The following is a 14,860-nucleotide window of genomic DNA, read 5'->3' on the forward strand; positions in this document are numbered from 1 at the left end:
CCTGGCTGAAGGGAGGAGCAGAATCCCTGAGGACACCCTGAACAAGCTCAGGCCTGTTACCATCACATCCTATTGCCAGTTTTCAGTACTATTTTTCAAGAAATTATTGATCTATAACTTCTCATTTCTCCTTCTTATGCAATCTCTCTCTATGAAGATATCTTGGGGGGTTTTTCCCTTTTTTTCTCTCTTTGCACTGCAGAAGGGTTTTTCCACAGCATATTTTGCTCTGCATGAGCCACTTCCCCAGGCAAAGGCCACCTTCAGTGGAAGCAGGACATTTTCAGATGGAAACTCACATTCCTCTGAGCAAGTGGTGACACAACTTCAGCACTCTGGTTGGGAACATTCTGCTTCCACCTCTAGGGATCCCTAATGGGGGTGGTGCTTTCCCTCAGTTAAATAGCTGGGGGAAATGAAGAGTTAAGGGGAAATCTATTTCCAGCTGATAGTAAAAAGCTATTTTTAAAGACTCCTAAAAGGACTATTTGCACTGCCTCTTAGGAAGCATCACTATGAGTAAATACTAGAATATCACACCTTTTAATGAGTTAAAAAAGGAAAAGTAAAATCTGATATCCACCTGCAGGGCTTCTGTAAGCAGCAGCAGCAGCAGCATTTCAAAGGAGTAAAAGTAACTGCACAGATGCAAACATTTCTGGGTGCTCTCCCAGAAATCCATGGCTGCTGGCTGTGTTTCCACACGCTGCCGTCGCAGCCCACTCGGGGAGCTGAGCTCTCTCTGAAGCACAGGTGTCTTGCTCTTTGAAAATGGTTGAAATTCCTGCTTGAGAACATCAGACAAGAAGGGCACTGGAATCTGTGCACCTGTCAGGATTATTTATTGTTGGAGGAGGATGAAGAGGATGGGCTGGGGAAAAGCACCGAGCGGGGGATAAAAATAAACAGCAGGAAAAGAAAATACTTGAGGCTTGGGTGAAGTTTTCTAAACATGGTGCTAAAAATAAAGAGTTGCTGCCTGATTGTCTGCTGCTGGTGGGATAACCGACAGGGGATGCAGTGTGTTAATAAACATTCATTTTCATGCCCTTGAAGAGCAGGTGAGTACCTTAATCACAAGAGCAAAAGTGCAGATCAGAGCACAGGAACACACAGGAGCTGCGAGGAGAGCAGAGCTCCCAAGGCTTTGCACAGCCCAGATGTGCCAACAGCTGGGTTTGACAACTGCTGGGACTCTGTTCCTGAAGGAGGAGAGAGACCAGAGCCAGAGGAGCCAACAGTCTTCTGTTAAATATTAATCCTTCTGGGCAGCTAAAGTGTTACTGCATTTTGTTTAGGAAAACTCCTTTAATGAAACGAGCGCAAATATGAGTTGGAATTTTGTACCTATTTTCATGTGGGATGTATTTTACAGGTAAGTTTTCTGCAGAAAAGAGTCCTCCAGGAAGAGCTGAACGCCTACCACGCCAAAAAGTACGGGATTCTCTTTGCTCCTCCTGTGCCATTCCACACCTGGGGTCGCAGCTCTGGAAGCTCTCCAGTGTAACTCAAACACTCCAGCAGGGGTGCAGCTTGCAAAGCTCCTTACTGCCCCTAAACAAGCATCTGAGAGAGTTTCCCCAGTGCTTAGTCAGGAGTGCTAGGGCAAGATCAGAGCACCTGCAGGTGCACTGCAAGTCTGGGCTTTGCCTGCAGGTCGGGGCTGAGCCCAGCTGGGCTGATGCCACCTCCTTGCAGATAGAAAACAATGATGCAATGCAGAATATTACAGATCCCATCTTCAAAGGGCCGGATCTCCACGAGCCTGAGCGGTTTTTTTTCAGCTGTTTACACCCTCCAATATAAATTATGGCAAAGTGCTGCAGCCATAAAAAGCCTGGCTGTGCCTTTAGAGTAAGTGATTCACGTGGAGAGGTGAGTACAAGGAGACTTCCTAGGAAAGCCACTCCATCTTTATTATATTTGTAGACATTTCAAATCTCACGTGAGGGTTTCTGCAGCTAAGAATGGGTGCTTGTAGAAATAGTGTAAGCATTTGGGAGATATTTAAGCCACTGTGGAAAGGTTAGTAGTGTGACAGTTGTTAAAAAATAATAATCCTAAATTATTTGTTAACAGGAATTAGCTAAAACTAACTGGAAACTGAAAATTCTTGGTATTAAGTCCAGCATAGGTAATTTTGTTAGATAAATAGAAAGCTCCAGACCTGCTGCCCACTGGACCCAGCCCTGCTTTCTGCCTGCTGTGTTTTTGCAATGAAAACAATAAGGTATAACTAACAAAAATCTCTTCCTTTGCAGGTAACCGATGGATCGGTGGGATCTCTGTGATTGCCAAAGGGACTGCTCTGAATAGGTTTGAAGATTTGCCTCTTGTAAATTCTAATGCAAAGATTAGTGGTTCTTTTGTTAGCACAAAAAAATGAACTTCATGAAAACATATTCATAGCTCATGCCAGCATGGGTTTTGTTGTATCTTCCTTCCATTTTTTTTTATCATTATTTTATTACAGATTTATGTTTTTGATACTCGGTTTGATGCCGCGCTGAGCTCGCTTACCGAGCAAGTAGACTTTGCTCTACTAATATTTTTGTTACTCCTTCCCAATACCATTTTTTTTCACTTTTAAACATGAAGAAAACCCATTTTCCTATTATTATTATTATTGTCCAAGATATTTTAACATATTTTGACATTGTTCCGTGTCCACATGTTTACATGATATTAAAATATTATTATTTTCTTACATTTTTGTTTTGACATTCTTGTCCTGCTTGAGCATCTCACTCACCTCAGTAGCCAGGGGGGTTTTGTGTGGCTTTGTTAAGTGGGAATATGTGTTGATATTTGATAATTATATAATATGATCATTCCATGGGATTATCTTGGCACCAGGATGGGAGCCTCAGTGGCAGTGGGGTTGGATATTTGGGCACAGGGAATTCCATTCCTTCATTCCTCAGAGATGCCAGGTGGGCTCTCTGCAGCCATCCCGGGAATCCTGAGCAGATTCCAGAGGGTTTTCTGGGAATTCCAGAGCTTTGAGGGGCAATGGGAAGCTGCAGGAGCTGCTCAGCCCTGAGTGCTGCTGTCCCCAGTGAGTCCTTGTGACCTCCCAAAAATCACCAACAAGGCTATGAGCAAAAGTCAGATTTTTCTGCCTCCCAGCCATGGGACAGCTCTGTTACCTCCTGGCCATCCCTGAGCCAGAGTGTCCATTGGAATGTGTGCATTTGGAATGTGTGCATTTGGGATTTGTCCATTCAGATCTGCCCAGTGCAGGAGCAGCTTTGTTCCTCCTGCTGCTGCTGTTGGGATCAAGGCACAGTGCTCGAGAAGAAGCCAAAATTTCCTGTTGCAAGCCCAGCTGTGGCTCTGGCAGCACTGGTGAGACCCTGCTGGTGAGGATGTCACCTCTCCTGCCTCTCCCCAGTGTCACCAGTGCTCCTGGGTGGCATTTGGAAGGTGCCACTGCCCTGAGTGCCCATGGTGGAGGTGGCTGTGCTCCCCAGCTGGGCTCTTATCTGATGCTGGCACTGAGATCAAGGAGGAGAGGCTTTGGCTCCCTCCATCCATCCAGCCTGCTCCTGGCAGGGCTCTGTGCCAAACCCTGGCTGCAGCTCTGCTTTGCTGCTTCCCAGCCCAGCCTGGGCCCAGGCAGGTTTTCCACCTTCACTGAACCAACAAGTGACTCTTCTCATCACAGATAAGGGCTTGGCAGGGCTGCTCTGATAAAGGAGGAGCTGCTGTGGCAGGTGCCACAAAGCCTGCCCTGGGGGAATGGGGACATGGAGGAGCAGGAATTTGTTAATTTGTTGGGATGCCTTGAGTGAGTTGTGGGCAGTGGAATGTTTACCCTGCAAGGTGCTGGGCTCTGCAGGAGGAGCAGCTTGTGGGCACTGGGATTAGCCACTGGGCATGGCCCCAGAGCCAAATAGCCAAATGGCACAGGTGGGGACAGTGACAGTCCTCTCACTGTCAAAGGAAATTTCCTCTCCTTGAGGGAAGTGAGGCATCTTTGATTCTGCTTCTCTGCCTGTGTTTTTCCATTATATCTGTGTGGTTTTAGTGCTTTTGAAAGCAGGAAGGGGTGTACACCCATAAAGAAACACATGGACCCTCTTATAGCTACTGGAATTCCTGAATTTCCTTCTTTTTGATGGAGTTGGGTTGCTGGTGTCGCTGATGGTCATAAAGCACTTTGAGAAAAGTAGATGTTGGTCAGTCAGGGGCTTTCAAAACTCTGAAATTCTCTCCAGCATCAGATACAGCTTGAGGAGCACTTTGAAGGTGCTTATGAACCTTGTAAGAACTTCCATGTAAGTTTGGGTGGAATTCTCTTGTAGTTGTTAACATTGCTCTGATCATTTTTGCAACAAGTGAGAGTCCAAACTGAAGGATTAGGAAGATTTCTGTAGTTATTATTTGCTCTCTGCCTCGCTTTCCCTGGCTCAGTGAGGAGCTGCTGGGAGTTAGTTGGCTTCCTTGTCCCTAAACAATCTCTAGCAAACCAGCTTGGTGTGCTTACAACTTCATTTGTATTTTATATTTATTTAATTCACTGATTGTGCTCAGTGAGAAAAGGTTGTTTTGCCCTCTATAAAACCCCCAAGAAAACATCATGGTAACATTTCTCACCAGAACTGAGGGAGGTGACCCTTATCAAGGTGACACTTTATTTCAGTGCCACTCACAGTTCTTGTGTTACATGGAACAAAAATGCTCCTTTTTGGCCCAGCTGGCAGAGAAGGGATCCAAGATCCCTCCTTCTGCTTGTGTCTGCAACAGAGCTGTAATTGTGCTGGGACAGCAGACACTCCTGCTAGTTGCCCAGATTCCTCCTGACTGCGCTGGTTTCAAACTGAGAAATGATTTTGCTGCACAGAAAAAAATTATTTGATGGTGACTAGAAGGAAATATTTGCTGAGTTTTCTGGAAAAAACTCACAGTTTTGATCCTGATGCCGAGAGGTCTTCATAGAGAATCTCTATAGGATCTGATTTTTTTTTTTTTTTTTTAAATTCTCTTAATGCATGGCAAGTCCTCCCCAAATCACAGAATGGACTGGAGGCACCACACTGCTAAATTATCCTTGGTCCCATTTGGAGAGTACAAAGGCAAAGTAAGACGTCAGATATTGTGTGAAGAAGTTTCAGAACACAAGGTCATTTTAATTCAGCCTTTTTTTTCCAAGGAGCTATCTTTTCCAAGCTTTGATATTTTCTTCAGAAAGGTCATTTCCTTTAAGCCTTTGTCATTAAAGACTTGTTCTTTAAAGTGCTCTATCAAAGCGTGCAGAAATTGCAAGTTACTGAAACTAAAATGCATGATCAATTTTAAGTCTGCCTACTAAAGCCCTCTTAAAATTAGATGTGCTCTGCTACTGGTGGCTTCTTTGATAAGGCCAGGGGAAGATATGCAGTTGGTCAATTCAAACCACAAAAAAAAAAAAAAGATAATTAAATAAAACTTTTCCTCCCTAAACTGGGGGGGGAAAAGTGAGAAGGCATTGAAAGAATGGAATGAGGGTCTGATCCTGCAAAATGTGTCTTGTGTGAGAGAGAGAGGGAGTGTGCTGTGTTTGGGAGCAGCTTGTGGCACTTTTACCCAGTGATTGTGCAGCTCTGTGCTGTTATCTGGCATTTGTCATAATGTAAATAAGGCAAAGCCCTGGATAAAATATCATTTATGTACCATTTGCTGCTACAATTGGTCTCTCCTTCACTGACAGAACTAGGGAACAAAAAGAGTGGAGACAGTGTGGCTTGGCCTTGTTCTGCCATCCCTGATCCCAATCTCTGCTCATCCCTTTATCCCTGAACTGTGGGATAGTTCATCCCAGGAATTTATGCCTAAAGCCCAGAAGAGCTCTGCTTCCTTCCAGACATCCTTGGGAGAAGAGATCTTTTCTTTCCTGGTGAATCTTGTTCTTCTCCCACTGAAACCTGATACTGAAGTTCAATGCCAGGCAAAGTTGATCATCCTCTCCAAAGAAGGTTGTGGATCTCAATTCTGTTGTTGTCTCAAACTAAAACTGAACTTTGTCCAGTTTTTCCCAAAGCAACTGTTCAAGGAATTCACTAAAACTTCAGCCCTAGGATCCATAAGCAGTCTGTTGGTGGAGGTGATCCTGAGCTGAAATCAAGGCTGTAATCCCTTGGCTCTTCCTGAGCAGTGCTGGAAGTGCTGCAGGGTGCAGGACTTGTGGAGTGACACTGAGCTGGCACAGACTGAGATGTGTCCTGTGGCGCTGAAGATGCAGTGGATCAACCCTAGGAGCACAGCTGAGCTCTCTTCTCCCAGAGCAAGTGTTTTTAGGAAGGGATTCCTCAGAGCTGACACCCTCTTGAAGTTCAGAGCCCATCGAAATCTCCCACCTCCATTTCACACAGCCAGTTTGGGACAGTGAGACTCTCACTGTGCATCTGAGGGTGGTGGAAAAACAGACCTAAGAAGGCAAATGACTTCATATGGATTTCATGATCAGTCAGAGGCTGGATGTTTGCAAGGCTGTGTTTGATTGAGCTCAGGAATGATGTTAGCTCTTCTGAGACTTACCGACACTTGCTTGTCATCCTCTGGTTTGTTCATCCTTGCAGCATGAGGTCACTGGCTGATTTCAGTGCAGATCTGCCTCTGCCTTGAAAACTCTGAGTGAAAACTCTGCTGCTCCTCTCAGCAGCAGCTTTGCTCTCAGGAGCTGCTGTGCCAAGCTGTGCTCAGCTCTCCTGTGATGCTGAGCCTCGTGCAGGACCTCAGGGTGTCACCTCAGGGTGTCACCTCAGCAGTGTCACCTCAGGCTGTCAGCACCTGGGGACAGCTGAGCATCAGGTGCCCCTCAGGAGCTTTCCCTCCCTGTCACTGTGCTTTTGTCCTCACGGATGAGGAGCAGGGCTTTGCTGGGGTTGAGCCTCAGCAATGGGAATGTGTATTTTTGGGGTCACTTTGGAAAAGAAACGCTGTTGTGGTAATGCTTAGGAGAATGGGGTGAGAGGTGCTTGGTGGAGGAGGATTGATGGTCCCCCTGTGCTGCTGGGACAGGAGCTGCTGGGTCAGTGTGAGGTGCAGGGTTGTGAGCAAGAGAGGGAGGAATGCCAAGCAGAAACTGAAATAATGTTTTTTAATTCGTGCAACTCCCAGAAGCTTTCTCACTGATGTGAGCAGATCTCTCTGGATCTTTATTTCTCTTTTTTTCATATAACAGTCATTTCCTCTCCTCTCCTCTCCTCTCCTCTCCTCTCCTCTCCTCTCCTCTCCTCTCCTCTCCTCTCCTCCCCGCAGAGCTGTGCTGTTCAATGTTGTTACAGAAGCAAAACGCTGCTGCCAAAGGTGTTTTCCTGCCTGTGTGGCTTGACAGAACATCGTGTTTAACCTCGGAGGAGATGGGAGGAAACAAGGTTCTCTGTCAGGACTACAGATTCATGTTTCTGTCTGCACCTGAGCTCTGTCTTACACTCCCAACGGTGGCTGTTTCCCTCGTGTGGTGGGTGGGATGTTTTTGAGGGAGCACAGGAGCCTAAAATCTTGATATTTTGAATCTGAAATAGGTGTCCTTTGAATTCACACACCTAAACCACTTAACCCCTTGGAAAAATGCCTTCAGGCCCTACAGAAAAGCCCTTGCATTGATTTGCTCACCAGCTTGGCCCACATCTGCTCGTACCCAGATGTTGCCCCAGCTAAAAGCAGCCTCCATGTAGCCCCAAGTGTTCCATACGTGTTCAAAACATCTTGTAGAGCCCTGCATGGGAGTTAATGTGGAACAGGGCTCTCAGCTCAGCATCTCTGAAAGCTGTCCAAGGCAAAGCCATCCCCAGCACGTGGCACTCCCATATGGAGGGGGAGAGCAGGGACCCAGCTCCATCCTGCACAGCCCATGTATGGAAAAGCTGGAGTGCTGATGGTCTCTAGCACAGCTCCCTAAAATAATGGGGTAATAATTAGCAACAGCATCTGAGTCTCAGAGCTCCTCACAGCCTGTTCCCCCAGAGCTGATGCTGTCCCAGAGCCCCATGGTGATGGCTGATCTCCTCGGGGTGGATTGGAGGCACAGAAGATTTGTTGCTCGTGCTTTGGCACGTCTGTTTGAGAAACCAGATTGGCATTTCCTCTGGGTGCTGAGAGCTGGGAGCTGTGGCTGCTGCAGACCCACTGCATGGAGCAAGGCTCGAGGGATGCTTTGTGGGCATCTCTTTGTTGTTGGCTCAAAATCTGGTCCTGCCCAGTGCTGTGGGAGAGAGCCATGCTGGATAATGGGATCTCCCTGCTCCCAGTCTGATGGATGGGAGCTGTTTGTACATGGAGCCTTCTTCTGGGAGTGCTGTGATTCCAGGGCTCTTCCAGGATGGCTCAGAGCAACCCCAGAGTGTCCTGAGGAGCCCCTAATGAGCTTTGTTTGGGGGCTGCAGGCACAGCTGCCGTGGGGACAGCTGGGAGACGCACCGAGCTCCTGGGCTCTCCATATGGATGCTCTTGACCTCTGAGGCCTCCCAAACTCCATGTGGCTGCTGAGGACACTGGAAAGGGTCAACCCCCTCTCCACACCCCCAACAAAAGGAGGGTTTGACAGGCACAGGCAGCACCAAGCAGTGAAAGGGTCCTAGAGGGAGATGGGGGAAGCGCTGCTTTGGCGGGGATGTGGATCTGCAGCACTGCAAAATTCCCTTGTAAACACGGCTTGAGAAACTCCCCCAGCCCAGCCCTCGCTGGGTGCCCAGCAATGGGGCCAGACTGGGATGCAGCACTGCCATGGGGAGCACGGGGTGACTTTGAAGCCCCTCCTTGTCCCCTCAGCTTTGTTTTCGGGGCCATTGTGGGGCCGCCGGAGCCAATCGCCGCCAGCCCCGATTCAAAGTCCAGGTGCCAACCAACTTGAACTCTCCAGCATCCCCGCCGTGAAGCAATTATTCCCTCAGACACATTCATTGTTCTCATTACACCATAAATTGTGAATGAATTAAACATGCACTTACCACTATGCACCGCAGCTGTCAAGGAAAATAACACACCAATATCGGGTGCTGCTCCACTCCTCTCCCTGCAAGGTTTGCTGCTCGCAGGGAAGGAGGCAGCAGCCAAGCTCGCTGGAGCTGGTATTTTCTTTATGAAGAGGCCAAATCTCTGTTCCCACTTAGAGCAGCTCAGGGCAGGACTGTCTCCCTTGGATTTGATGTTTTAATTATGGTTTTTCTCCCCTTTTGGCCACATTGTTATCACTGCAGCACACAGGGCAAGCTTGTCCCTGAGCTTCCAGACATCCCGTGTTTTACTTGGGGCACAGAATCCTGCCCTGGGTGGGAGAGGACACATGCAGCCCTGCTCTGGGCTGGGGGGATGAAGCTCCTGGAGCCTGCAGGAGGACAGGGCTGTGCTGAGCCCCAGGAGCATCCCAGTCCGTATGGGAATTCACTGAGAGCCAGCAAGGGAAGCTGTAAAGCAAAGGTGGTTTGGAGGGAAGCTGTAAAAAGGTAATTGAGATGCCTGACTTGATTTTAGGGTGCTCTAGGCACACAGACCCTTTCCCAAGAAGCAGCATGGGCGTTTATTTATTTTCTAATCTCTGCTCCACGTCCACAGAGTTTATAGAGGCAGAGCAATCTCCTGGCGTGTCCAGATAAATTCCCTGATTGTTCCTCTCCAAAGAGAGGACCTGGGGCTGGCAGCTACCTTGGGGTACAATGTTGGGATTCACCAGACAGGATTACAGAGGGGGCTTTTCTTCTGAGAGAGGGAGCTGGAAGTTTGTCTGCATTTCTCTCCTTGCCCTGCATCTCCAAGGAGGTTTTCACTTTCTAAGAAGGATGTTACCCACTGAGCTATTCATAGCAGTTAAATGAGAAAAGGGGTTAATAAAATACATGCTAGAAAAAAGAAAATAAGATTAGAAGGACTGATGTTTTGGCTGTGAGGCCTTCTGTGGGCTGCAGAGAGACGGGGGGGAAAAAAGGAACAAGATTATTATTTCTTTTCTCTGGCTCAAAGAACTTTATGGCCAGAATGGCACCACTAATCCAATTTTCTTTCTAACAAGTATTTTATCAACACCTCTTTCTTTTTTCTCCCCTCTATTCTCCTTCCTTCAGTCTCTACACTGACATCTGATTAGCTGCATTAAAATGAAAGTTTCAGCTGCAGGCTGGCTGTGCTCACAGGAGCATCAGTGGGGCTCCCAGGAGCTGGGGAGCTGTGCCCATGTCCCCTGCTCACGTGTGGCTGTGCACACACAGCCCCTGCCCTCGCTGGGCACCTGGTTTTCCCTCTCTGACCACAGCAAAGTCTCTTTTGCAGGCGCCCAGCCCCGCCTGGCAGAGGATCAGATGCAGCTCCACTGAAAGCAAACAGCCGCCTTGCCGAGGGAGTCAACATTTCGCAACGTGTTACTTCAGTCTTACTTATTATGAACATATTTTCCCTTTTATCCAGGGATTTGCCAAACTCTCCGGAGTCACAAAACCCCACAGTGGCCTCACGAGGGGTGGCTGTGCCTCTCCTTTCCCCCTCCATTCCAGGGATCCAGAGAGGTTCCCCCCAGCCCTGGCTGCCCTTGGCACAGTGGGATGTCCCTTTGCCAGGGACACCTCAGCTGGGACATTTGGGGTGAGCAGTGCTGTTGGGTCATGGATCAGGGTGAGGAGAAGTTCCCACAGGACCAGCCTGCCCACAGTGGCCTGGAGGGGTTTTGGGGCAACACATTGGAGGAATGGGTAAAATACGGGCAGGGGAGTTGCTCTTTTGTTATCTGCCTTTGCTCCTAAACCTGCTGGAGGGAGAAAAACAGAATATCTGGTGTAAGAGATGGTGCTGGAGCTGGGGTGGGTGGGGAACCATCAAGAGGAGAGCCCAGAGAGGACCCTTTGTCTTGGGCAGAGGAGAAAATGAATTAAAGCCTTAAAAGAACCTGATTGATCTCCATCAGCACATGGCTCCTGTCTGCTGACCTCCCTGCATGGAGGTGTGATGGGCCTCGGGCTCTGAAGCTCCTGGGGCTCCAGGCACTGCTCCTCTGGGTAGCTGGGCTTTTGCTGGGGCTGTTTCTCCTTCTCTCCAGGATGAAGGAAGCAAATCCCCTCCCTGCAAGGTTTGCCTGGCTCTGGGGAGGCTCTGAGGTGGGCTTTGTCCAGCTGTGAGCACAGCAGCAGCTCTGGGGCTGCAGGCACTGGGCAGCCTCTGCCTGGCTCACTCCTGGTGCCCTGGGAGACAAAAGTGCCCCTGTGTGTGTCAGGGCTCAGCCCAGGGAGCAGATGTCCCCAGGGGTGTGCTTGGCCACCCTGCTGCTTTCAGAGGGATTGGGAGTTGAGTAGAGCCTAGAGACTTTCTCTGCTGTGTTTGACTCTGTTCCTCCATATCATGAGCTGAAAATCACAATTAAATACTAATCATAGTGCAAGAGGAGCTGTATTTGCAGCCAGCCCTTCTGGGTTGGTGCATGGAGGGCTGTGGGGCAGAGAAGCCCCACTGTGGCTCAGGGTGTGAGGAAGCATCTCAGGCTGTTCCTAATCCTTCTTGGCTCTTCTCTTGGCTGGAAAACGAGGCTGTGTTGGAACATGACCTTGGTGCAGCATATTAATTAGTGGGATGTTTAAGATAGGTCAGCAGTTAGTGCAGACAGGCACAGTCATGCTCAGGGTAACGTCAGGGGTTGGAGTTAATCCTGCCATTCCAGTGGGATTCACTCAGCACCAGCTGGGGCAATATGATCAACTGGAACTTTTTACTCAAATTGCCGTTTTGATGGGAAATCAAAGCTTTCTACAAGCAGGGAGGAGTTTCTCATTCATGCTTTTTTCCTGCCCTCTGTGGCAAGGCTGGAATTCCAGGGCCAGCTTCAGCCAGAGGCCAGAATGTGGGAATTCAGTGGTGCAGCAGGGATCTGTAGGGACATGGAGGTGTGGGACAAGTGGCACTGCCATGGCCCAGCCACTGTGTGCTCCTGCACTCCACCATGCTCTCCTTGTCCAGGCATTCCAGGGGAGATGCCATCTGGGTCTGTGAGATGCACAGAGAGCAAAAACTACACCTCCTGTGTTGTATTGCATTTTTATACAGACAGTGTTTAATTGCAATATAGGATTTTTCAGGATTTTCTTTGAGTCAGCTCAGTTTTCTTTGGAAAACCCTTCCTGTCAGTCCATTTTTGATGGATTTCATGGACAGGACCAGCAGGACCAGCGAGTGACCCCCAGTCTAGGCTGGGGCAGCAGGAGCAGCAGGCAGCTGTGCCCTCCTGCCTCTGTTCCTCACCCCAGATGTGCTGTTTGATGTCCCTGCCTGGTGTCACCTCTTCCACCAGACCTGCTCTGGACCCCCAGTGCCACATGCCTGCTCCACAGCGTGTCTGGGCAGGCCTAATGAGCATTTCTCAATCAACTCTTTCTCGTTAGTGGCCACTGGGAGCTCTGAATGAAGGTGGAGCCAGGCCAGAAAGAGATCCTCTCCTGAAAAATCATAATGAAAGCAATAATGGCTGGGTCCTTGAGCAATGCCTGCCCATGACAATCGTTGTCTGGAGGCTACTTAATTATGAAACTCTCTTCTCAGCCTCGGGCCTCACAGTCCTGTGCCTTTACTCTCTCTTGAGCAATGTTCTATTGCTATTGTCCTCAACCTCCTTCGTATTAAGTTCAGAGGATCTGAAAGTTATATGAAATATATGTTTGTTTTCTATTCTATTTGCATGAATTTCTCGTATTGTGGGGTTTGCTTGGTTTTTTATCAGTATCTGAAAGCCTAAAGCTGGGATTATCTGAAGGATTATAGGAGAATTAGGCACCCAAAGCCAATTGATTTTTCGCTGTGAATGAGCCAAGTGTGTTTGGAGGGCTGGAGATTTTGGTGTGTGCTCATGGTTTCAGCTCCACCTTGCACCACCTCGGGAGGAGCTCAGCACGACTGGGGTGGCCTGAGGAAGGTGCTGAAGCAGGAGCAGTCAGTAAGAAAGTGCAGCTCTGAGGAGACGTGGCCCTGAGACATTCACCCGCCTTTGAAAATCTCCTCCTGACTCCCCGAGGCTCTTGTGAAAACGCCACTCTGAGTTACCATCCATTTTGATAATTAAGCACCGATTTAATTTCAGAGTAACAATAATTGTCAACGTTTTCCAGCCCAAGCACCCTAAATTAGACCTGCAGCCCCGCAGGCTGGCCGGGGATCAAAGGAGGTTCTGGGGAGGTGCTGAGCAGGGCCAGGCTGTGCTCAGGACTCCAAACCCAGGCCATGTGCAGCTGGGCTCCTGCCAGCCATGGTGCTCTCAACATGCGTTTCAACACCTCGCTCTGGGCACCTCGGATCAAACAAATGAAAGGAAGAGAGCTGGCTGGGGTGTTGCTCTGGCTTTTTCCCCGGATGGTGAGAGCTCAGGTTGGCTGTGGCTGTGTGGGGACAGCGCTGGGGCACTCGGTGGAGTCCAGGCAGGGTGACAGGGATGTCACCAGCAGCCTCGGTGGCAGGAGCAGGACAGCAGGAGCAGGACACAGCAGCCAGGTGGATGCTCTGAGCCTCCTTCCCTTCCTCCAAGAAGGGACATGCCGCGGTGGCTTTGGGGTGGTGTTGGCAAGGGGTGGCCAAGGACCTTCTGGGTGACCCTGCAGGGGCAGAGATGCTGCTGCTGCCAGGAAGGGCAGGAAGGATTCCTGGATTCCATCCCACCTGGGATGGGATCATCCTTCCTGAGAAGGAATTGCCGTGTCCTGCTGGGCATTGCCTGGTGACAGTGCCTGGCTGGGGACACCTTGCTTTGGGGTGGGGACATTGCTGGGGCTGGGGAGGGTCTGCAGAGCAGGGCACTTATCCCATGTCCTGTCCCCAGAGCAGGGCACCTATCCCGTGTCCCATCCCATATCCCATCCCTGTCCCATCCCTGTCCCATCCCTGTCCCATCCCTGTCCCGTGTCCCCCGTGCCGTGCCGAGCTGAGGTGCCACGCTGCACATCAAAGCCGTGATTAAACCAATCCTCTAATCCATCTCTCCACGCCTTTGATGAGGTTTCACCTCGCTGTGCTCCCCACGCCCAGCCCCACCCGGGGTTGCTGCTTTTGCTTTATTTTTAGCAGTGATTTGGAAGTTGCTGGGGCTCCTCTTTTTTTCCTTTCGTTCCCCCTTTTTTCCCCTCATTTTTCCCTTTGTTTCCTTTTCCCCTTTCCCTCCCCAAGGCTCCTGGCACAGCTCGCTGTCCCCCAGGCCCCCGAACCCCCAGCCAGCCGTAAAGGACACATTCACACCTCTTCTCCTTGCCTTGTCTCCCCTTTATTCTTATGAAGCTCTCATTGATTATTGCCCTCAAATTCCTCAGTCCGGTCATAGATAAAAGGATAACCACTTCAAAGCGAAGTGTTAAGAGTTTAACCTCGAGCTAAAAGAGTGGACAACAAGGTAATTGAGGGTAATAACTGATCACAGACCTACTTTCAAAGGCACATGCAAGCCTCACTTTCAGATGGCTTTAATTTTATTAACATTTGTAGCAGCTCTAGATGCTTTTGAATCATTACAAACTTCAAAGCTTGAGGTAACACTCCAAATGGAGAACCTGACACCAGGTTTTTTGTTCGAGCCCACATCATATTGATAGTCTCTCTTGCAAGCATGTAACATCTCTTCTCAAACTATAAAAACCTAGATGAAGAAAATATTGCCAATAGAGAAGATCAAAGCCTGAACCTCCCTTTGAATGATCCCAAAGAAGTCAAAACAGAAAACAACAAGGGGGAAAAATGCATCTATATTATTCCAACTGTCTTTATCCATATCTAAACTTGTCTACTGAGGCAGATGAGGATGATGATCATTCTCCCTGAGTTTTATCAAACTGTTTGGCTGATCCTCTGTTCCTGTTTGGGCATTTGGAGCTGGCCCTTTGGCTTTCTGTGGCATTTAAACCCAAGAATTTGGAAACAGCACATA

The 14,860-nt window shown here is 48.9% G+C and overlaps 2 protein-coding genes across 9 annotated transcripts in view; both read left to right on the plus strand.

The window, feature by feature from the left end:
- Nucleotides 1-2,707, plus strand: part of CEP112 (centrosomal protein 112) — a 141,396-nt gene extending 138,689 nt beyond the window's left edge. For 5 of the 7 annotated variants that reach the window (XM_085077341.1, XM_085077343.1, XM_085077349.1 and 2 more), the window contains one exon: nucleotides 1,376-2,707. In XM_085077341.1, the coding sequence (XP_084933467.1) occupies nucleotides 1,376-1,507 (132 nt within the window). In that variant the 3' untranslated portion in view covers nucleotides 1,508-2,707. The remainder of the gene's footprint in view (nucleotides 1-1,375) is intronic. The other 2 variants (XM_085077344.1, XM_085077345.1) reach the window with 2 other exon arrangements.
- Nucleotides 2,199-14,860, plus strand: part of AXIN2 (axin 2) — a 47,074-nt gene continuing 34,412 nt past the window's right edge. For both annotated transcript variants that reach the window (XM_085077351.1, XM_085077353.1), the window contains exon 1: nucleotides 2,199-2,316. The gene's annotated coding sequence lies outside the window, so the exon portion shown is untranslated. The remainder of the gene's footprint in view (nucleotides 2,317-14,860) is intronic.

This window comes from Lichenostomus cassidix, chromosome 18 (genome assembly GCF_008360975.1).
Source record: "Lichenostomus cassidix isolate B80296 chromosome 18, HeHo_3.0, whole genome shotgun sequence".
Taxonomy (NCBI): Eukaryota; Metazoa; Chordata; class Aves; order Passeriformes; family Meliphagidae; genus Lichenostomus; species Lichenostomus cassidix.